Source organism: Vanellus vanellus (genome assembly GCF_965231255.1).
Source record: "Vanellus vanellus genome assembly, chromosome: 2".
Classification (NCBI taxonomy): Eukaryota; Metazoa; Chordata; class Aves; order Charadriiformes; family Charadriidae; genus Vanellus; species Vanellus vanellus.
This window is the reverse complement of record NC_138906.1, coordinates 132177193-132200864: the sequence shown is the minus strand read 5'-3', so window position 1 is coordinate 132200864 and position 23672 is coordinate 132177193. Positions and strand designations below refer to the sequence as shown.

At 40.5% G+C, this 23672-nt stretch overlaps 1 protein-coding gene across 1 annotated transcript; it reads left to right on the top strand.

Moving 5' to 3' along the window:
• Positions 1 to 5481: 5481 nt before the first annotated feature.
• On the top strand, positions 5482 to 22299 carry VCPIP1 (valosin containing protein interacting protein 1). The gene is made up of 3 exons (XM_082479017.1): positions 5482 to 8286; positions 13735 to 13821; positions 17024 to 22299. Exons 1-3 carry the CDS (start codon positions 5580 to 5582, stop codon positions 17893 to 17895), a joined length of 3666 nt encoding a protein of 1221 aa, XP_082335143.1. The 5' UTR covers positions 5482 to 5579; the 3' UTR covers positions 17896 to 22299.
• The last annotated feature ends 1373 nt before the right edge of the window (positions 22300 to 23672 follow it).

The following is a 23672-nucleotide window of genomic DNA, read 5'->3' as shown; positions in this document are numbered from 1 at the left end:
TTCTTATTTGGGTACCAGGTTCTCTCCTATGTCTTCAAATCTGAAAAATTCAGGCTGTCAACCTGTCAATATTTCCAAATTTAAGCATAATCACAAGCCAGACATCACTGCTATGTGTTCCCTGTAAAAAGCATTCATTGCCTTTGCCACCCATCTACATCTTTGACTTGGGAATTCTTCTGTACTGGAAATGGCTGTTCATTCTTCTCCACTAAGCTGGCTATTTGCAGAGAGAATTTCACTAAGGATCAGACAGTAAATTGGGATGCTTAAATACATATGAATGTCAAATAGATTTAAGTAAACCTTTAACAGTTGCCGAGATCAGTGTTTGTGGATATGCTTTGAACATGCAAATCAATACTGCAGTGAGTGTGTTAGTTGCTCAACCTATTTTATTTTGAGGCATTTATCTTTTAGTGTAATGGGATTGTACCATTCCTTCAATTTGTATTTGACAGAGCACTATGGAAAGCAGCTAAATATTCACAGTAATTGCCATTGAGACTTCCATGTAATCAGGTTACACATCAAAGATAATAACACTTACATTCTCCTCTTTTTTAATGGTCTACTGCCCTAAAGATTGATTTTCTATTGCCAGTTGCTGGACACTGGCAGTCCTGATAAATCCATTTTGTTTGCCAGTTGTACTGCCATCAACCCTCAGAGATATTCAGAACAAAAAATGTAGGGCCTTAATTTTGCAGAGGAGTTTGCATGTGAAATCAATTTAATTTGCTTGCAAGACAGGGCCTCAGAACCAGATTTGGAGCCAAGAAGTAAAAGGAAAGCATAGGTGAAAAAACCCAGTCCATCCATTGAGCAGCTTGTCTTGGATGCCGAGATTGTCCCTGCACGGGAGTCAGCTGTTCAGCTGCTCTTACCAGACAAAGCTGTACCTGAACAAACACTGGGAACATTAAGTTTGCAGCAGCAAAGCCTTTGAGCAGGTTATCTGGATAGTTTTAATTAGTATTAGAACCTCTGCCCATTATTTCCCTTTTCATGTTATTTTCCTAATCTTTTGCTAACACATATACCACATTTTGAGCAGCCCAAATTTGGTCTCGTGTAGAAATGACAGCAATGTCAACAAAGTGCATCTATTAGTGGTGTGAAATGCAGAACCTGTTGCAATAGCAGCAGTTCAAGCTCTGACTCTGTAAAAGCATTAAAGGAAAACAGTTTTTCATTTTGGAGTTCATTGGAAGGCCGTAGAAGAGGGATATGGAAGTTATTCAGTTGGACGTATCCAGGACAAGAGTGACCAGACCAGGTCCTTAAAATAAGTCAGTCCTAACCACCATCAACTAACTACCAATTAACCCAAAGCTGAACTGAAGTTACTGAGTGGTGATTCCTGTTCTTCCAGAACTCTGTGCTCAGGTGCACGCTGTCTCTGAGGACAAGGACGCGAGGAGGCCTGTGACCAACAGCCGTCTAGCATTCTGCAGTAAGCACGGTGACTAGTGCTCGGGCTTTTAATAACACCAGCTCCAGTGAAGGGCAATGAAACATTCAGCAGCAGTTCAGCAGCAGTTTGGAAGCAAGCGCAGAATCAGTTTAACAAGAGCAAGAAATACAAGACTCCGCACTGCATGGAACTCAAAGCTGCTCTGTGCGGTGCAGCACATATCCTTGTAGATATCTGGTACTACTAATAGTACTTATCATATCATAAGTACTGTCCAGTTGGAGGCCAACACATGCTTTTTAGACACTAGGGTGTCATATCTAAATAGAAAAAAGTTGCATTCATTGTGAGTTGCGAGGATACTGCCATCTTCCCTCTAGTTCACGCTTGCGTTTTCTCCCTCCTCTTTCTCAAGCGTAAGGCTGCTTTTAGGGCCAGGTCAGGCAAAACTGGTAGTCTTGGAGGCTGGGCAGGATCAGCTCTGCCAGGTATTCAATGGAGATAACACCAGATTTTAGCTGTCCTTTCTCCATAATGCATGGCACGGAGAGCATGCTGAGTTGTAGCTGAAGGCTGACAATAACTGTAACTTCTTGACAAAATAGAGCATTTTCTAGTTTATCATGACCTGGTCTTTGGCACGCTGCACAAGCCTCCTGTTTGTTTAGCTGGAAACTTCTGTCATTGCTCTTCCAAAGAAGTGAGTCCCTCTGACAAATAATTGCTTTCACCTGGGAATGACCCATTTCCTGAGGGTGAATGACAAAGAAAAGAGGGAATAGCACCCAGTGAAGATCAAACTGAAAATTTTCCATCTTGCATCCTGGGCCTGAAATGAATGCCTGGTATTTTGCCTGGCAGTGCTCGGTTCTCATCAACAAAGTAGCATGGGTTCATATATATCCTCTTGCTGGCAATTAACCACTCTTCTGACCCATTATAAATAGATTTAACTTTGTAATCAGTGTGATCTTCAAGTATGTGGTAGATTTGAAAGTAATCCTGCTTTCTTGACTGTGATGCTGCTGTTCGCATTGCCTGTGAAAATAGTGTGGTTATTGCTGTGATCTCCGGTAGGACTCATTGCTATACTTCTGCAGGGTATCTGCTAACAAGACAGACACTGTATTTCCTGAATTTTCCTTTATGGCTGCTTAAAGGTTTGGTTATTTGCATGACCTGTATTCAGTGATATAACACAGAACCTCCTTATCCCGTTTGCCAGATATGGTGTATAAGGCTTGTAAATAAATATGCATTTAATTTGCATAAATTATTAGCTTGACAGAGAATTGTGATTTTTATCAAAGATTCTGTAATGAAAGTTTATTGTTGCAGAAACTGCTTGGGCAATCAGTCATGATGATAAGTCTGCATATAGCTGGAATACTTAAAAATGTCATTCATCGAAAACATTCATGTTAATTAGGGTCAAGTCACCATAAAAGATAGAGTCCTCTATTGAATATAATTTATTAGTGAAATTAATGTAGGGAATAGGAAGGAGAAATGCTTTTGACTTTACAGTCATGATTTATCAGTTGCTTTCATAAAAACATCTGGCTAGAGAAGTAAACAAGTAAACACTAATTATTTCACCAGGGTGCTACCTATTATTTACTACGAAGTACTATTAAACAATGACAGAAGTGCTTATTTTCCACATGCAAAGAAATAGGATTGCTCCAGAGGCCAGCGATGCTACAGAAAAATTCTTTTGACATTCCTTCAAAATGCAGGCTGGGTTAGCACAGGATTGTTACCGTCCAATGCCCTGAATGGTGCCCATTCTCAATAGCTGCCACACAGTTTCACAGAGGACAAGAGGCTTCCCTATTTGCATTTTTACTGCGTTCCTGCTGCTTATGAAGGGAAGACTAAGGAATGAATGGGCATAGACTGCTGATTTATCCCCAAGTACAAGGCACATAGGCAGGATTATGGAGCTTGCAGTGCCACTACCTTACGGTCATATACATAAAAAAAGTATTGGTAGCAGGCAAGAATGAAAATCTGTCTCATAATTTTCACCTTTTCCTCTTCAAACCTGTCCCAGACTTCGAAAGATTAGATAAAAGGTTATTCTGTGGAATGCATACATTTACACGCACATGTATATTTTCTATGCTTGACAAATTACTGTAACCAAGAGGGAATGAACACGCACAGCTCCACTGCCGTCACTGGAAGGTGGCCAGTGCTCAGTCTGTCACAGGGCCAGGCCTGGAGCCATTTTTTTCCTTAAGCCTGTGATAAAGCACACAAACAGATTTTTTTCTGTATGCATTAATCATCTGAATCTTTATAATTTAAATGTCAGCTGCATAAATTACTTTTCATGGATTAATGAAACATGCTCTTTGTATTGGAAAGTACAAGCACAATACGTTCTCTATGATTTTTATTCTAATTCTAAATTGTTTGGCTGACTGCAGAATAGGTAAGGCCTTGGGAGGTAAACGCCAGCTGTTTGTTTGGTGGAACTGGGATGATGGAGGAAGTGGTCATTTTTGCCCATGTATTTGTAGGGGTGGGTCACTCTGGTACTTGGCAATACCCAGTGAGGTGCTACTTTGTCCTTCAGAAGTTCAGCTTCTGTTTTTCATTATTAAAGGATAAATCTCTGTCTGGCATGGCTTCCAGAGAACTTAAAAAAAAACGTGTGCTGACAGTAACCCTCCTTGGGCTCTCTGCATGAATTTGCTGCCAGCCCACCATAATTAGGTTGGAAGTTGTGAACATTATTCCTTTCATTTTTGTGAAGTATCATTTCAGACGGCCACTGGAGATAACGTAAGCACCAGCTCCATGCCCTCATTATCTCCTTATGTAGCACCAGCAGGAGGGATCATTTGTGTTAACAACTTGCTCCCTCGTCTCCTCATGTCTTGTTTTGGCACTATCAGCAGCCGGCAGCTGGGGAACACCTCCATTTAGATAGCTCACCTCCTGGAGAAGCAGCCTGGCATAGCTGCTGGGGAAGCGAAACCCGGCCAAGGCTATACTGAGTTCCAGAAAGCCTGGGGAGTTCAAAGAGCAGGCCAGGCTCTGCCACCGCCACCAGCCCTGTGTTGGCCAGGCCTGGCTATAGTGACTTGCTGGGGGCCAGAGCTCGCTTGCCCACATCTGCAGGGGATTACTGCCTGGGGGGATACAACGCTTGTGGTGCTGCTGTTCAAAAACCTCCCTGCCCAGGAAGTCCTCAGGGCTCACCCCCAGGCCCTCAGGCCCTCCCTGCGCAGCAGCGCTGAGGTGCAGCCTGGGGCCCGGCCGCCATGGCAGGCCTTGGCCACTCGCCGCTGGCAGCTCCCTTGTCGGTGGTGACCTGGCCAGGCAGAGCCGTGAGGAGATGGGGGCTAAAGCCGGGGGTGACAAGGCCCGGCCGGCACCGAGCCCCTCAGCTTCAGGCATTATGAGCAGCTGCCTTCCCCGGGTGCCAGCCCAGAGGTGACACGGGAGGGAGCTTTGCTTTGGTGTTCGTGCCGCGGGGGTGAGCAGACGGAGGTGGGGAGGGACGGAATAGAAGAGGAATATATAGGTGGGGGTGTCACCTTAAACACAGAAGCCTGCCCTTCCCCCACGCCCTGGAAGAGGAAGCGCAACAGGCTCTCGCAAAGCGTCTGAAGTGTGTCCCTCTCGGCTCCCCTCCTCCGCGGCCCACCCGGCGCAAGACTACACTTCCCAGAAGCCCCGCGGGGAGGTTCGGCCGGCCTGGCTCGCCCCGCCCCTGCCCTCCCTCTGCCGCGTGGCATAACGGTCTCTGTAGTCCTCCCGCCCGCCCCGCTCCCTTCCACAGGCCGGGCCTTGGCGGCGGAGAAGACTACCGTTCCCGAGTGCCCCCGCCGCGCCGCGCACGCGCCGTTAGCGTGGAAGTGCGAGAGGCCGTTGCGTTGCGGGCAACGGCTGAGGCAGCGGAGAGGCTGTAAGCGGCGGCGCCGGCGGCGGCTTCCGCGTTTGCCGGGGGAGGGAGGGGGGGTGCAGGTGGGGGCGGGGGCGAGGAGCGGCGGCGGCGACAGCGGGAGGGCGCTCGGTGGATGGGCGGTTGGCGGCCGGCACCGGTGGCGGCGTCTGTCAGGCGCCGGTCGTTAGCCGGAGCTCAGGGGATGAGCCTGTGAGGGCGGAGGAGCGCGGGTTGGGGGTGAAGCCCGGCCAGAGCAGAGCGATGTCTCAGCCTCAGCAGCAACAGCCGCCGCCGCCGCCGCCGCCACCGTCTCCTCAGCAGCAGCCGCAGCCGCCACCTCCGGCTGCCTCCAAGAAGCGGGACCGGCGCATCTTCTCCGGCACCTGCCCCGACCCCAAATGTCAGGCGCGGCTCTTCTTCCCGGCCCACGGGCCGCAGAGCAGCGGCAGCATCGAGTGCACGGACTGCGGGCAGCGCCACGAGCAGCGGCAGCTGCTGGCTGTGGAGGAGGTGACCGACCCCGACCTGGTGCTGCACAACCTGCTGCGAAACGCGCTGCTGGGCGTCAGCGGCGCCGGCCCGCCCCGCAGGAACACCGAGCTTGTCAAAGTCATGGGCCTCTCCAACTACCACTGCAAGCTCCTGGCCCCCATCCTGGCCCGCTACGGTATGGATAAGCAAACTGGCAAAGCCAAGCTCCTCACGGAGATGAACCAGGGAGACATCTTTGACTGCTCCCTCTTGGGTGACCGCGCCTTTCTCATCGAGCCGGAGCATGTTGAAACCATTGGTTATGGAAAGGACCGCTCTGGAAGCCTCATCTACCTGCACGACACCCTGGAAGACATCAAGAAGGCCAACAACAGTCAGGAGTGCCTCATTCCTGTCCATGTGGATGGAGACGGACACTGCCTTGTCCATGCAGTCTCGCGGGCACTTGTTGGCAGGGAACTGTTCTGGCATGCTTTGCGAGAGAATCTAAAGAAGCATTTTGAGGAGAACCTGAGTCACTACAAGGCGCTTTTCCATGACTTTATTGATGCAGCAGAGTGGGAGGACATTATCAATGAATGTGACCCTTTGTTTGTTCCTCCGGAAGGTGTGCCAATGGGCCTTAGGAATATTCACATCTTTGGTCTGGCCAATGTGCTTCACCGGCCTATCATCCTGTTAGACTCATTAAGCGGAATGCGAAGCTCTGGAGATTATTCAGCGACGTTCCTCCCTGGTCTGGTACCCCTAGAAAAATGCATGGGAAAAGATGGCATGTTGAACAAGCCAATCTGCATTGCCTGGAGTAGCTCAGGACGTAACCATTATATTCCTCTAGTTGGAATAAAAGGTGCTGCTTTACCTAAACTGCCTAGGAAGCTACTTCCTAAAGCCTGGGGAGTTCCTCAAGACCTCATCAAAAAGTACATCAAGTTAGAGGAGGACGGTGGTTGTGTTATTGGAGGAGACAGAAGTTTGCAAGATAAGTACTTGATGAGGCTTGTTGCTGCAATGGAGGAGGTTTTCATGAGTAAGCATGGTATCCATCCCAGTCTTGTAGCTGATGTACATCAGTATTTCTACAGAAGGACTGGTGTAATAGGAGTCCAGCCCGAAGAAGTCACTGCAGCTGCCAAAAAAGCAGTGATGGACAACCGCCTTCACAGGTGCCTCATCTGCGGCGCCCTTTCTGAGCATCATGTTCCTCCAGAGTGGCTGGCTCCTGGGGGGAAACTCTATAATCTAGCAAAAAGTACCCATGGCCAACTAAGGCCTGACAAAAATTACAGTTTTCCCCTGAACAGCTTGGTGTGTTCTTACAACCCCGCAAAGGATGTGCTGGTACCAGACTATAACCTGAGTAGTTTGACTGCTTGTAACTGGTGTCATAGTAACTTAGTGCGTCGTGTCAGAGAAGATGGGTCTGTTTCATATTTGGATGGAGACAGAACTAATACTAGGTCTACAGGTGGCAAATGTGGCTGTGGATTCAAGCACTACTGGGAAGGTAAAGAATATGATAATCTCCCTGAAGCTTTTCCTATTACTCTAGAGTGGGGTGGAAGAGTGGTGAGAGAGACAGTCTACTGGTTCCAGTATGAAAGTGACACATCTCTGAACAGCAACGTGTATGACGTTGCCATGAAACTTGTTACCAAGCACTTCCCTGGTGAATTTGGTAGTGAAATTCTTGTTCAGAAGGTTGTCAACACAATATTGCATCAAACTGCCAAAAAGAACCCTGATGATTATACCCCTGTAAATATCGATGGTGCTCATGCCCAAAGAGCTGATGATGTACAGCAAGGACAAGAGTTAGAGTCACAACTTCCAACCAAAATTATTTTGACGGGACAGAAGACAAAAACTTTGCACAAGGAGGAGTTGAATATGAGCAAAGCCGAAAGAACTATTCAGCAGAACATTGCAGACCAGGCTTCCGTAATGCAAAAACGGAAAAGTGAAAAATTGAAACAAGAGCATAAAGGGCAACCTAGGACTGCTTCTCCTGGGGCAGTTCGTGAGGGGCCATCATCTGCACCTGCTACACCAACAAAGACCCCATATTCTCCAACATCTACAAAAGAAAAGAAAATACGAATAACCACAAATGATGGGAGGCAGTCAATGCTTACCCTGAAGTGCACTACCACCTTCTTGGAACTACAGGAAAGCATAGCGAGAGAATTTAATATCCCTCCGTATTTGCAATGTATTCGCTATGGCTTTCCTCCTAAAGAGCTTCTGCCTCCCAAAGAAGGCATGGAAAATGAGCCTGTTCCTTTGCAGCATGGTGACAGGGTTGCGATAGAAATCCTGAAAGGTAAGGAGGAAGGCAGGCAGTCTGCTTCAGCACACTCTGCTCGTGCCGTGAAGCATGAAGACGTTGCTGTGACTAGTAAAATCTCATCAAAGGAACTGCAAGAGCAAGTCGATAAGGAGATGTATTCTCTCTGTCTTCTAGCAACATTAATGGGTAAGGCTGACTTCAAGTTATACTTCAAAATTGTAATTTTAAGTAGAAGATAACATTTTACAAACTGTAGTTACACACACATCTATTTTTTTCTTTTATGTAACTGTGGAGAAGGTTAGTTCCTTTATTCCTCTATTAGAAGAGCATTTAACATGCTGTCAGTGATACGTTGAGTGTCGTGACTTTTAAAAATGTGTATACAAGATACTTGTTCTTTTTTTTCTCTAAAGTCCTCTCTTAAAAATTGCTGTTTAGAAGTTGTTGTGTTTCCTCTTCTGTCTGTTTGTTTCTCCTGTCTCTCATTAGGCACACATCAGATATGTATGTGTGTGAGCTACATGCTCTCTTTTTTCCTACATCTCCCTCAGGTTTCAGGAAATAAATTCAGAGCAGAGGTGAGAAGGGGACATGGAATGTCTGCTTATTGGAAGTTTGAGGACCAAATTGTCACCTTTGTAGTGGGATATAGTCCTGGCATTTCTCCCCACCGGGAGTTGTGTTGGTTTCAGCATATCAACACAACATTGTATCCTTAGCTAATCTGTTAATTTTAAGTGAAGATCTGGTCTTTTTAAAGAGCTGTGATGTAAGCAGAGGAGAAACTGAAAGAAGCTAAACACAGATTTGAACCCCAAAGGTAGATATAGGGTTGCAAAGCCATGCTTACAAATTGTCAGTCGTGTAAATCTGACTAACTGTTAATAATTCCAGATGAAAGGACTTTTCTCAGGTGCCTGTGGTTTCTATTTTCATATTTGGACTCAGGAGGTTTGGACCTTCATTTGTGTACTTTTTTCATCAAGTTTCACAGTTCTTGCTGCTTACTGGCAGGAAGCAGAACAGTAATTATTCATTAATTATTCAACCAGTTGAATAGTAATGTTTATAGGGATTTTTTGTGGGAGCGTTCTCTTTTGCTGGAGGGATTTGGTGTGGCTAAAGCATGTGATGTTTCAGAAACGAAACCATTACATAATCATGGAGTGGTACGTCAGAAGTTCATCAAGCAGAACTTTGATTCTTTTCCAAGCCTGATTGTTTACTCCTGTGTCTACCGCAAGATAGCGTGCTGAATCACTAGCCACCTTGTCACACTGACATTTACACCGCAGTTCCAAAGTGCAGGAAAAGGTTAGGTTTAAAAGCTGTCTTAATTTTGAGATGAAACTTAAGGGTGCTTTCCTGTTTTCAGGAAATATTCCCGAAACTGTAGTTAATGGCTTACAGAAAACTCTGAGGTGCTTTAAAAGTATCTCAGTGACTTCAGCATTAAGGCTTCTCATTGTTTTACAAGTATTTATCAATGGACTGTGAGCTGATCTTGTATTCAGGAAGCGATTTTTGTCTTTGACTCTCATTGCTGTTAGACTCTGCTTTCAAAGGACAGTCGAGAATAGAATTTACCTCACCCTTCTCTGACTGCATCCATTTTGCATTACTAATAGAAGTCAAAGTGTCAGCAAATGATAAACCAGCCAGGTATAACAACTTATGCAGCTACTGAATAAGGTGCTATTTTTATATAATCACTTTTCTCATCAGGACTTCATTTTCCTTCAAAGATACTTTGAAAAAATCTAGACAGTTGACAATTTATAATTGTGATTTTTCACTGGGGAAACAAACTCTAAGAAACTGCTTAAGTCCTTGCTCTTTCTTGAAGAGTGTTGGGGTGGCAGTTCCTCAGGGTGTATTCAGCCTTTCTGGGACAAGAGGCCTCGGTGTTTCTCAGTGATGTTTCTGTAGGGCTAAAAACCAATGCTGCAAAGTTCTAAGTCAGCTTATCCAGCATGCTCTTGCTGTAACTTTGTTCTGCTAAAAGAGTCAGCTAATACAGTCAGATTAGAATGTGTAGAGGGGAAATGCTATTGAAATAGCTCTCTGGGCCAGACACGCTTTGTGCTCCCCCCTCCCTGCCCAATGCCCATAGTGAAAGTGTGTCTTCAAACATGTATAACTATTCATTCTTCATGCTTAAAAGCTTTTCTTTTATACAGGGTCTCCTGTAAGCTGACTTCATGTTTCTTTCAGTTACTAGAATTTTTCTTTTCTGGTCTCAGCTAGTTAACTTATTAAAATTTTACACCATGCTCATTAATTTTTCTGTATATAACTTAAAAATAAGCCTTGGGAAATTAGATAGTCTAGAAATTACTTAGCTTTACAAAAAATCATGCATAATATGTTGTCTCCCCTATTTTTGTTTAGCTCAAAATATAGAATTCTTTAATAAAATTACTAAAAGAATTTTAATTTTACATTAACATAGTTAAAACATTGTATTTTAAAACTGATTTTATGTACACCCATTCAGAAGCACTCTGGATGCATGCAAGCCAAGTATGAATCTATTTACATCAGTTTGTTTTGCATTGATGAATTTGTCGGTACACAAGAAATCAAAATAGCCAGGTTTAATTTAAACTTATTAATTGATACTAGGATTTGCTTGGGTTTAAACAGCTTGTTTTTAAACCAGCTGTAGTTCCCTGTAACCTATGTTTATTAACTGAGGTTTTAATTTTTTTTGCACTGCTGTGTGTCCTCTCTGCTGTACAAAGTGATGGTCTGGGGCTTCCACTGCTCTTTTTCAGCAGTGTATGAGGCTAGCTTGTGGGTAGGATAGTCTTCATTTGCTGCCATACCTTCGTGTTGTGGGGCTGAGGTCTGATCTGAGTGGGAATAGTGAGGGCAACATCGTTGTGTAGTGTCTTGAGGGTGTTTTTAGTCTAACTAAATGATCACCCAGATTAACTTGTGACCTATAAACATCTTACTGCCATGGTAAACAAAACCAAAACAAACAGTAAAATCCAACTAGCAACAAAAATGTGCAAACCTCAAATGTGGTTTAGTTGAATCACACACACTACTTCCTCTGATCTGGGAAAGTCCAGTTGTAATTGTGGGGTTTTTTTGGTGTTCCAATCTGACATCTCTATCAAAACAGCATGGTTAGTTTGTATTTCTTTCAGTGGCTGATGCTTTTGTTTTGTGAGCCCTGCTCTCCATACTTTTCTGCGTGTAGTCCTTGTTAGTGTTGCATAAAAGGCTATCTAAACAATGATGCTTCTCTGGTGCAAGGCTTGAAAAATCATGCCTGGAGTGAAGAGGGAATCTTTCATTTGAGAATACCACTAACATGTAAAACTGGGCTGCTTCTAAAAGCCTGGTGGTTGTCTTGTGGAAGGGAAGGGAGCCCTTCAAATAAGAATGTATTGTTAGATGCAGCAGTATAGGAGTCCTTAGTTTGGAGTCAGCCACTGTGTGGCTACTGACTGGGGCCTCCCCAGGCTTGGGTAGACTGACAACTGTATTCTATTACTTATCAGTGTAGTGGTTATTTTGATTCCTGTGGGCAGTATTTAAACCATCAAGAAGACTTCAGCTTGCTGCTGCTTGGGGAAAAATGAAGAGCCACAACAGTGATGCTCTGGAGCCATTGTGTATAGGGATGCGTGTTTCAAAATGTAAATGAGAACGGGGATGCAGGGTAGCAGTGAACACCTTTTGAAAAGCTGAAAAACACGAGAGAGTGTGTTATCAGCAGTAATTGTCCTTCCTCCATGCAGCTGTTTGAAGAAGTGGGAAAGCAATGGCCATAGTGGGTAGGAAAAGAGAATTTTCCTTTTAAACTCTATTTGTTTAAAAAATTTTTTTTTTAGTGGGTCAGTGAGAGCTGGAGAGGAGCTTCAAATTTATTAGCAAGTCAGTAGAGAGGAGTTCTCAGGATAAAGTCAAAAGACAAGACCTCCTTCTTTAGTAGATCATGGAAAATAAGAAAGACAAGTAGTTGGTTTTACTCAGTTGTTCTTGCTAGGAAGTGAAGGCCAAACCTGTGAGCTTGATGTGCAAATGAATGCAATGAACGACAGTATATACCGTTCAAGGGAATGCATCAGATTATGTAGGTCTCCTGCCTTTAAAATGTCTTGAAAGACAAAACATGATGAAGTTGCACTGTACCTTTTTATAGAGAATGGGGACTTGAATAACACCTGAAGTGGAGAAGTGAGTGACAGAATCCTTCTGGTGGGGGGACAGACGAGCAGGGGAGTGTACAGAGTCCCATGCCTGTCAGGGAAGGGAAACAGAAAAGTCAGAGCGTGGCTTGAAGGGTCTCAAAGCGTAATGTAGCACATAATGCCACTGTCACGAGGATGAAATATTTTCTCACCTGAGGTGGGTTGGATAGGAGAGTAGCAAGTTACCTCGTGGGATATGCGGTAAAGAAATGCAAGGAGGGATTTAGATGTGCTCTATACTCAGTATGAGGAAGCAATTAAAAATAACTTTTAACTTTTATTTTGCTCTTATCAAGCAGAGAAATATTGGTGAGTAGTATTTTACAGCCTCACACATTGCAACTATCTCTATTCCAAGTAGTAAGCACATCCAGTTAGCTTTAGTTGATGATTTACATTCTCCAATTTTAATAGAAAATTGAGACATGGTTATTGAGATCCTGATGCCTAAAGAAGGGTGCAGTATCTCAGTATGTTCTCTGAATGTTTGATATAAAGTGGGAAAAGCATTTTTTTCTGAATATGTATACGCACAGTAGTTTCTGCATCAGGAGAATGTAATTTATCGGTGCTTTTTGTTTGCACTACTTTGACTGCTACATCACGTGTCACTTCTCTGAAGCAGGTAAGTGGTTAGCAAAATGAGGAAAAGGGTATAGGTAAAAATGCAGATCTGAACTGATTTAGCATGTGCTGTTAGATCACTGATACTCTCTCATTGTAACCCAATTTTTCTGTTCTTTATATTCCTTTCCTTACATAGTCTAGGTTTTGGGGTTTTTTTCCTCTCAGTGGCATTTAAAGTTGTCACATTTCAATGCCATTTTTGGCATCTTTGAAAAATGCCAGTTACACAGGACTGCTGGAGCCTCACAGTTGATATTTTGTTTGTAACTCTCAAGAAAAGCAAGGTACAGACACAGCTTCTATGCAGCTGCCTGTGTGGACGTTTCTATCTGAGCTACAGCATAAAGTCTGCTGTAGGGCATCTGTGAAATTGAGATCTGATTTTTGAGAAGGTGTAGGGATATAGAATTGAGGTTTTAATGTGCAAGGGTATGTGCTTGAATTTTGGAAGCATGTTAGTCATTTCTTAGTTTTATGTTGAAGCATGGGTAGGAGGGGAATGGAGACTTATGTGTAGGGCCTGGCAAAGAACCAGGAGCTGCAGTTTGGATCAAATCAAATTTGGGAACCTTTGTACTAGAACATGTAGGATATTTGACTGCAGATGGTGGTATGTTTTCCTGAAAGTTTCTCAATGGGCTTTTGTTCTGTAAATTTGCAATAGAAATTCAAATTCTTAATTGCATAGAAGAGAGTAAAGATTCAGCTTTTAATTCAAGGAGTTACATTTTCAGCCATTGTCTATAATATTAAAATATGAATGTTTAATTCTAATTATTGTGTTTGATTTTTACAGGAGAAGATGTTTGGTCTTACGCAAAGGGGCTTCCTCAGTTGTTTCAGCAAGGTGGAGTATTCTACAGCATAATGAAGAAAACCACAGGTAGTTTTTGTTTTTATCCCTTCCTTCCTCTGTTTTCAAATCTTTAAAATTGTAAATTTGTATTGAGTCACTTGTAAGCTGAAATATATTTTAAATTTATTACCATGGTACATTTTCATTTTCATAATATTGTAGAACTCCTTATGCTCCCTCAGAGAGCCTAAGACTAGGGAATCTAAGACTAATTCATTCAACTTAAATCTCCTCTTTTCTGAAACTTTCTCTGCAACCATACATCTCCATTTAAACTTCCCGAATTGTACAATCAACTTCAGTAAGTCAACTGATTTTTTTTTTTTTTTTTAATTTTTGTTTTCCCCTGAAAGATCAAACAAAGAGAAGATCACAAGACCTATTCCTGTTATACTTTAAAACACTTACTGGATAAGCAGTTCATCTTTATAGTCTGCTTCTTAGTGGATATTTTATACAGGCGTACTGAGTTTAAATGGTTGGTTAAATTTGTCTTTCATATTCCAAAGATTGCTGTTCAAAGGCAAAGCTATCCATCCCCTTCTTGTGTTGATAAATGTTGCATCTTGGACTATGCACACAATAACCAAGCAAATAGTTAGAGTATATTTGATTTTTAGATGGCTTTACAAATACTACCTACAAAGAATAACATCTGTTTCTTTAGAGAAGAAAGTACTATTCAGTTATTTTCTCTCATTTAAAATTTATTTTCTTATTGAAGTCTTTGCATTCATAGTTTAGCTCCTGTGGTTTAATCTATAATAATGATTCCTTTGCTGCTTTCTTACTGTTTGATTTCTTCTTAGGCAGTTTTATCAATCTTAATTTAATCTTGATTATTTCTGGAAACAGGTATTTTACCAGATAATTTCTGTTCTGTTTGCAGTAATTAAAATGTGTGGTATACTCAGCGCTCACTACCTCTCACTGAATTATTAGCCTGGGTAATAGAATTAGCATGCAAGTGTCTTATAGCAGATCTGCTTCCTTTTAGTTTTCTTTCTTTTACTGTGCTTGTACAGTAAAGACTGGTGTATTGTTTGTGGCAAGGGAATTAGCTTAAGCAGTGCCTGATGGAAAGGATGTTTTGGACTGATTAATGACTAGCCACAGTTGCGAACCTGAAATGAATCCAAAGGATTGTAACCCAGCTGGTCATTAACTCACAGAAAATGCCTGACTTAAAAGTCATTTTTGCCAACTGACAATATAAGAACTAAGGCTGTGGGAGGTGATATTCTGTGTTGGAACATTATTACATTTCTGTGCGTGCAGTTATTTTGCACTACCTTGGTAGGCAGAATTACTGTTTCAGTATTAACATACTTGTATGATTCTAATATTTTATGAACTACTAAATTCCCACGTTAAACAATTACAGTGTGCAATAATCTAACTATTTTTTCACTTAAAGCAGCTCCTTACCTATTTGTAATATTTTAGTTAATGTAATAACGCAGCTATTAGAATCACTGAATGGTTAGAGTTGGAAGGGACCTTAAAAATCATCTAGTTCCAACCCCCCTGCCATGAGCAGGGATACCTCCCACTAGACCAGGTTGCTCAAAGCCCTATCCAGCCTGGCATTGAACACTTCCAGGGATGGGGCATCCACATCTTCTCTGGGCAACCTGTGCCAGTGTCTCATTACCAATCATACTGGACATTTGGAACAAAGCTTCCTATCAAGTGTAGGTATTGTTAATCAATTGAAATTTGATTTAGTAGGTCTTGTTTAAGACCTTCTTTTGAGGTTTCAGGATTGCAATTTCAGAGGCAGTTTTCATCTATCATAGAAGTTTGAGCTGGTAAATTATGTAGTTAAAATATGTTCTTCAGCCCAAGTTAGACAGATAGGTGTTTGGGGTTAAATTTTGTTCTATGTGAGTTTTGGCTGTTCAGTTATTGGTTCCCATGGATATGTAAAGAAAGTAGCTAAGTGCCTGAAGTTCTCAAAATAAAATATCATCTGTAGATTCTCTGCAACTGTAAAAGTGTGTGAATCAGAAGCTGTGGAGCATGAGTGAGACTGGTCAGTTGGTTCATCAGTATAAAAACAGTTTAATAATGTTTCAAATTATTTGAGTGACCTTTTCATTGATGCCCAGAATACTTATTTTGACAAGTTACTTGATAACACAGAAATAGGATTTGCTTGTTGTGTTTCTTCCCTTCAGCATAATTTCTGATGTTTTTCTTCAAGAATTGTAAGAGACTATGAGGAAAAATCCCATTAATGTACCTATTCTTGGCACTTCTTAAAAAGTGGGGTTTTATTGCAGCTCTCCTTGCATAGCTGATAGAACTGAAGAGATTTGTTGCAGCCAAGTTTTCATCTGCAGATAACTTTTAACTCACAGAAAGCTGTAATCACCTTACTGCTTTTACCACAACATGTAGTTGAAAGAGTTATTTTGTATTTTATGATGATAAACTGGAAAACTGAGTGTTGCCCATTTTTGACACAGAGCAGCTTCAGAACTTAAATTTGTCTAGTGAACTCTCAATTTTAGCAGATCAGTCAAATTGTAAGTGGGACAATGAAACAAACAGCAGATCAAAAAATATTATGCTTCATGTTTGTTTTGTAAAGGTTAACAGTTATAATCTCCAGGACTACGAAGCATAGTAAGCTTGAAACACTTTTGTTTATCTAGCAACACTTCCTCTCTGAGAAGACGATAAATATAGCAAATTTGAAATTCCTCATGCTTAGCAGCAGTTGTACACCCTGAAATCCTACTACAATTCTAACTAGTACGGAAGTGGCCTTAAATAGTACTTCTATAGATAGGCAGTGATTTGAAATGTGCTCTTGGCAGTTTTCTGGGGTTTTGTTTGTTCGGGGTTTTTTGTGTAGATTTGGGGTGGGTGGTGGTAGTGATGGGGTATGGCTTGCTTTGTGTTACTGCATGCATATACTATTTCTTTAACTTATGTTGTATTAGAACTGTGTGTTCCAGCAAGGCAGTTATTTTATCTAATAATACTGCAGTCTTGTCTCTTCGTTAGAATCGCCATAGAAGGCAGCAGCATCTTAAGGGTATATTGTGATTGCTGTCATACAGCATAAAAGCCTACATTGTTTTCTCTGCCACAATAGTAAGTTTCAGTGTGTTTGGTTTTAATACTTCATGCAATAAGTTTAAATACAATAATTACTGTGTATTCAGAGCATGCCTTAAATATATGTTTGCACTTTGAATAACTTTTTCTATCTTCATAGGTTTGGCTGATGGCAAGCACTGTACTTTTCCACATCTGCCTGGTAAAAACTTTGTGTACAACGCAGCAGAAGACAGGTTAGAGCTGTGTGTGGATGCTGCTGGGCACTTTCCTATTGGTCCTGATGTTGAAGAGTTGGTTAAAGAGGCCTTAAGTCAAGTGCGAGCAGAAGCTACTTCAAGAAGCAGGGAAGCAAGTCCTTCACATGGAATGCTGAAGCTGGGTAGTGGTGGAGTAGTGAAAAAGAAATCTGACCAACTACATAACATAACTGCATTTCAAGGAAAGGGCCATTCGCTAGGAACTGCATCTAGTAGTCAACAACATGATCAAAGAGCCAGGGAAACACCACTTTTAAGAAAGCATAGCACAGAAACGGACTTCAGTCCTTCTTCTAAAATTGAGCCTTCTGTATTCACAGCTGTCTCTGGTAATAGTGAGCTTATCCGAATTGCGCCGGGAGTTGTGACAATGAGAGACAGCAGGCAGCTTGACCCCACTTTGATTGAGGCGCAGAGAAAAAAGTTGCAGGAAATGGTCTCCTCTATTCAGGCTTCAATGGATAGACATTTGCGGGATCAGAATACAGAGCAGTCAGCATCAGTTGATCTATCTCCAAGAAAAGTAGAGGCAGTGAGTTCAACTGCTAAAACTGGGAGCTTTCAGGCTGGCTTGCCTGAATCGTTTTCTGCACCAGGTGGTACTGAACACTTGAATACTGAATCAACTGATGGTAACGTGGTGAATTCTGTGGGAACAACATTTCCTGCAAGGTCTAAAGCACAAAAGGGAAATTCTGTTGAGGAGCTTGAGGAGATGGATAGTCAAGATGCAGGAATCACTAATACAACTGAGCCAATGGATCACTCTTGATAGGTTAAAATCTAATAAGGGTAGAAGAAATTACTGTTCAAATGTTTATTGGCTGGGCCACACAAAATGATTAGTTATTAAATCTTGTATGTATGTCAAAGACTATATCATCTTATTCAGTGCATGATAAGCGTGTGATTGGCAATAGCTTTCAATATTACCATACTGCTGCCCAGGCTGGCTCTGTTACCTGTAAATTAGTTATTAGGAAATGCACTGAGATGAATATCTGCTGTAAATGTGGGTTCTTGAAAATTCTTTGTAATTTTTAATTCCTTAAAAGTCTTAAAATTTAAGCCCATGCAAAGTTCTTACCATGCTAGTTTAAGGTTACTGGAAAGGCTAGAACAGGCAAAACTAGAAACATGACAAAGTTAATCCTGTCCCAGGTACTTAATTCCACTCAAAAAATACACTATAAACATGAATTATACACAACTTTTGAAAAGCAACTGAAACTAAACTTCTGCTAAATTTGATAATGCAGCATATACAATACTTTAATTATGTTGTGCTGGCACTTCCTCCGATTTAAAAACTTTTTCATTCATACAGCTGTATACGCTTGTCAGAAATCTTGGAATAAGTGTAACTTTAGTAAACTCTCTTAATTTCTGCATATTGTCAGTTTAAGCAAGTTAGAAAAAAGGCTACTTAGTGTATGATGAAGATAAAGTGAATGTGGTGTGGTTATGCATGGCTGTCTGAGCCAACAAAACCATTTTGGTGCTCTGTTAGTAAGTGATAGCATGTTTTTATTTCCTCCCAAATACTGAGCTGGTCAGATGTTGTGCAACTTTTAATACAACTACAGGAGAGAAGAAGTTGGCAATTGCAAGAAACAAATGTTCAATGGCAAATCCATTTATTTTAAGACTTTGATTACTAGCATTGGTTAGTAATGGCAAAAAATACATAACAGCGGTCCTCTCCAGAGCAAATTAACAATTTATTGGAAGGAAATGACTCTCTAACATACATTATCGTAAAGCGTTCAGTGATAATTGAGCTTTTGGAAGATCACTGTTTACTCCATGGAAACAAGGAATACACGCCCACCTCTATTAGTCTCACTTGAGTTTGTGATGCAGATTTCCTTACATCAGTGATAATATAGCTGGTATCCACTTAAGTAGCGTGTTCATCAGACCTGCAGTGCTAGTTCTTAAGATGCAGCCGTTGTGCTTGCTCCCTAAAGATGGAATGTGTGTCCGATACTGCACTTCGCTTCCTATCTTCATAGTCCTATTTAAGTGCACTATTGTTGCTTCCTCTAATGGTAAAATAACATTGAATGGATGAAAGATGTTAATACAGCTTCAAAGGAATTAAGAGCATTTAAATATTGAAGTCTGTGTTTGTGCACATGTGGGTTTTTACCAGTTCACAAATGTTGTTTGTATTGTATATGTTTATATTCAGAAAAGTCTCCTCACTTTTTACATTTCTAATCACTTAAACAGTTCTAAACGTTAGTATGGTAAAATGTCCCATGAGGGAGGATTTATTTTTGTATGTAAAAATTAACTGAAGCAAGTAACTTAAAGAATAGCCCCCGTTTTGTCAAAGTAAGTTAAAATGCCTCTGTTGGTTAATTTTTTATGTGGATGTGGAGGGAATAAATATTTTATGATTTAGTATACTACTTATGGGTAAAAAATAAGAATCACCTTTTCATGAATAAATGAAAAACTTTAAGATCTCAAATTGCTAACCCGTAAGTTAGCAATTTGGAAGCTTGGAATGTATGAAGTAATTTGGCTCACCAGAACTGACCTTGCTGATGCACTGATTAACTGGCAGGGCTTATTCAATGAGAAACGGGATGCACATGCAGCAGCTGGAAGCCTGCCATGACTTCTGAAAACACTTAAGTCTCCCATGAATCAGTCTAGCTCTGAAGGCTACTTCTATGTAGAAGATGTTGAGTAGAGGCTTGTGCTTTGTCACAGAGTGAGGTGTAGAAGAGTATAGCAGTGGCATGTTCCTGGGAAGGAGTTTAAGTCAGGAGAGGCTGAGGGGGAGGAATCTCTTGGATCTCTTGCATTTTAGACAAGGTAACTATCACTTAGACACTTTTAACCTTTTCTTTAGAAAAATGTCTTCCTTGGCTGTAAAAAAATTTGGGCAGTATCTATGAGAGAATTTTAAGTTTGAAATAAATTGAAATACTTGTTGCACATCATCCTTATTTCAAGGGAAGATGCTTACTTCTTTCATGCCTTTCTGATAAGACTACAGAAGTTTGTGTGCCTTTTACTGTGTAAAGAGGAAGGCTTGGTTTAATTTTGACACACTTCCCATTTCAGCAGTAATTTGACGTTTTCCTTCTTATCTAAATAGAAATAGACACATATAACAGCTCTGTTTGACTCACCCATAGTGTCATCTCGGGTCCACACAAGTCATAGATCAGAACTTCCTAAAAGAAAATGGTCTCAAAAAGGAATGATGTCAAAATCACAAGATCCACTGGTATGAATTGCTCTGGTGTAAAGCAGGATTGTGCATACTACTTTGCAGTGTTCTTATTTTACGTAGCTTTCTCATGCATTTAAATATCAGTGTTTTTGAGAAAGATGGCTTTTGATACTCTCAAGTGAAGCTAAACTTCATCTACATGCCGGTGAGATGTGTAACTGTACAGGAGAAGTGAAATAAAGAACACTGAAGTGTAAATTTGAACAGATTTTTCCTTTGATAGCTAGCAGTGGGTGCAAATGTAAGTTGAGGCAAATGTGCGTGCCTGTCTTAAGAGCACCCATGTGACTGTTAGATTTCCCCGTTAAGAGTCAGGAAAATGGTGGTGGGGTACAAGGGCAGGGAAGACGTTGGCTCATTGTGGATGTGAAGCCATGTTAATAGGACTTCTCAAATGGTGTGAAGAGTGTCCCTTTCTCAAAAAAAAAAAAAACCAACCCAAAGTTCTTGCTACTGAATTGTCTGTGAACAGAGGCTGTGGCTCTAAAGTCTTTTTGAGTACCTGCCTTGATTACTTTCTTGTGTAGGAGCCAACTACCTTCTACACAGTGTTGCAAAGATGACTTAAATTACTTGAAAATCCTAAACTTTACTATGGCTTAATATATATTAACCTAAATGAAAGATGATTACTGAAAATACAGGCCCAGTACAGAAAAAGAAAAAAAAAAAAAAAAAAAGGGGGGGGGGGGGGGAGAGAATGAACTACATTGCTGATGAACACATGGGAAAACTGAGGAGAACAGATCAGTTTTCTAGGCAAATGCAAGATTTTTACTGCTTCAAATGGCTGGCTGCTTAGTAAGGTTGACTTTTTGATAGTGCTGTTTCTCTGTGAATTGTTTGCATTTCAATGAGGGAAAATAAACAGCCGCTTTTCAAATGAAGTCATATAAATGTATTTAGGATGTCTTCAATGCTAAAGTCACAAAACAGCAATGTATATTGTTGGCTTTGTGAATCCCATATAGTTTACTAGTCTTCTGATAATTACAAAATGTGAGCTAGATGTTGCCTCTGACAGAAAGCTCTAGCAGCGTCACAGAGGCACAGTGCCACAAGGCTGTATGCTAACAACCCAGTACAACAGGCATACTTTCAAGACCAAAATGCTTCATTTGCAATCCTTCAAAAAGTAGAATCTGTTCTCACTGTCACAGGGTTAGCAGAGTTGCTTGCTACTTTTTCAGTGCACTGAAAATGCCAGATAATAAAATTCATAGTACGCTTAACAATTGGGAGGGCGATGCTCGATATGAAATGTATGAAAAATGAATGATTTAAAAAGATGTCACTGTTACCTCTACATTTGTTCAGCTCCCATTTTCAAATAGCAGAATCTACATGCTTTTGTAAAATAATAATAATATGAAGTTGATCCTTCTGTTAAAAAAGCCAGAACAGTAAGTGGTTTCTTTGTTTTGCTTGTGGATATCAGTTTAGCTTCTTAAAATTGAAGAAATTGCTTAAGATCTTTAGAATGCAGGATTCCCTCTGAGCCCTTATGCCTGCGGTTGAGCAATAAAAGGTTGAAACAAGAGTGGTATTTTCAGAATTATTTTACGTTTAACGAGGATTATTGCCAAGAAATGAAAGAGTGCACTTTTAGGAGGGAATGCTATTTAAAATGTATAAATAAGAATTAAAATAGTGTATATATTTAGAAAACAAATCTTTTTAAACAGCAAGTGCTTTACATGTTGAATTAAAAATAAATTAGCATAGAAACTATACCATCTTCACAGTACTGGCTGTTACCCAGCACAGTTTGGTTTGTTTTATTTGTGATTGCTGTACTAATTATATTTGATTTTTTTATCTGTAATGTAACAATAGTGTATTATAACAGTATATAGTGTACTATACTACACTTCACTGTACAGTATTTGGAATTTTCTTTGATTGCTATATTAAAACTATAAGTTGAAACATCTGCTTTGGTTTTATAAGGTGCAACTTTTATCTAACCTTTCACACATTAGCCTGTTTAATTAACACTGATTTCCCTACAAAATGAATGAGTTGTAATTAACTTCTGCATTCTACATATAAATTGCATGATGCTTGCATACACGAGTATTACTACAGAAGTTGAAAAACTGGTATGAATCTTAGAAAAGTAAACTGTGATGTCATCCGTTTCGCTTTAGTTATGTTTCTGTTTAAAAGAAACTTTTTTGAGAGAAAAACTTTTGATGGAAAAGTTTTTTTGACCTTGTAGCTGTTCTGAATATTTAATTAAACACATAGGACCTTTGAATTTGAGAGATTTTTAAAACAGGTTTTTATGCATTTGACATCTAAATCTTTTTTTAAAGTTGTCACCAAGAAGAAGGTGTAGAAAAATGCTGACCGAATCATGCATGACATTTAAGATATGTTGCAATCTGTGTTTTGAAACATAGGTCAAAATGTATTTCAAAGCAAAATTTAAATGCATGCATGTAATATGCAAGTATAAATAGTATAATTTGGAAGAACTAGGCTTTTGAAAATTTGGCAATACTCAAAGATTAATATGTTGACAACTACTTAAATTATTTCTGTGCTTTTTCCACCAGCTATATGTGGTACTTTGTTTCAAAAATTGGCCGTAGTCACAACTTTTAAACCTAAAAAAGAAGTCATAAAAGCCATCTGCAAAACTGTTACTTCTTCCTGTATTTGTTGAAAGGCTTTAATTCAAAGTGTGCTAGCATTAAAGCATTCTTTAAAATGATAGGTGTAAATATATGGAGTTAATTTTGATGGCATGTCATATCATGAAGATTTGAAAATTATCCTTTGGAAGATTTGTATTTCAAAGGCTTAATGCTAAGCTAGAAATTTACTTATCTTTATTAATGCAGTGTTTATAATCTGAGCCAAAACCAGTACTGAATGTATGAAGCAACCCAGTTAAGAGTGCTTTTAAAGTGTTTTCATTTTTCTTCTGCCATTAATTATACAGCCTTAATATCTGTCTAAATTTCTTTATTTTAGATTGGTGGGTTGTTTGGTTTGGTTTTATTTTTCCCCTTAGGTATGTCCGTAGCAAAACTGTTCTAACATTCTAACATCCCTGCAAAACCCTAGCTTCCTGCCAGAACAAGACCCCTCACAACATAATTTTCTTTCGGTATTACCAAGAGTTAATTCAAACATATATTGAATGCAAAAGTTAATATAAACTGTGTCTCTTTGCTTGATGTGGAATTTGTTTTACTGAGGCTTTGATGTACATTGGCTTCCACTGATTTGTGGTATTTTGAGTATTTACTACTTAATGATAGATAAAGAAAAGTAGTAGTGTTTGG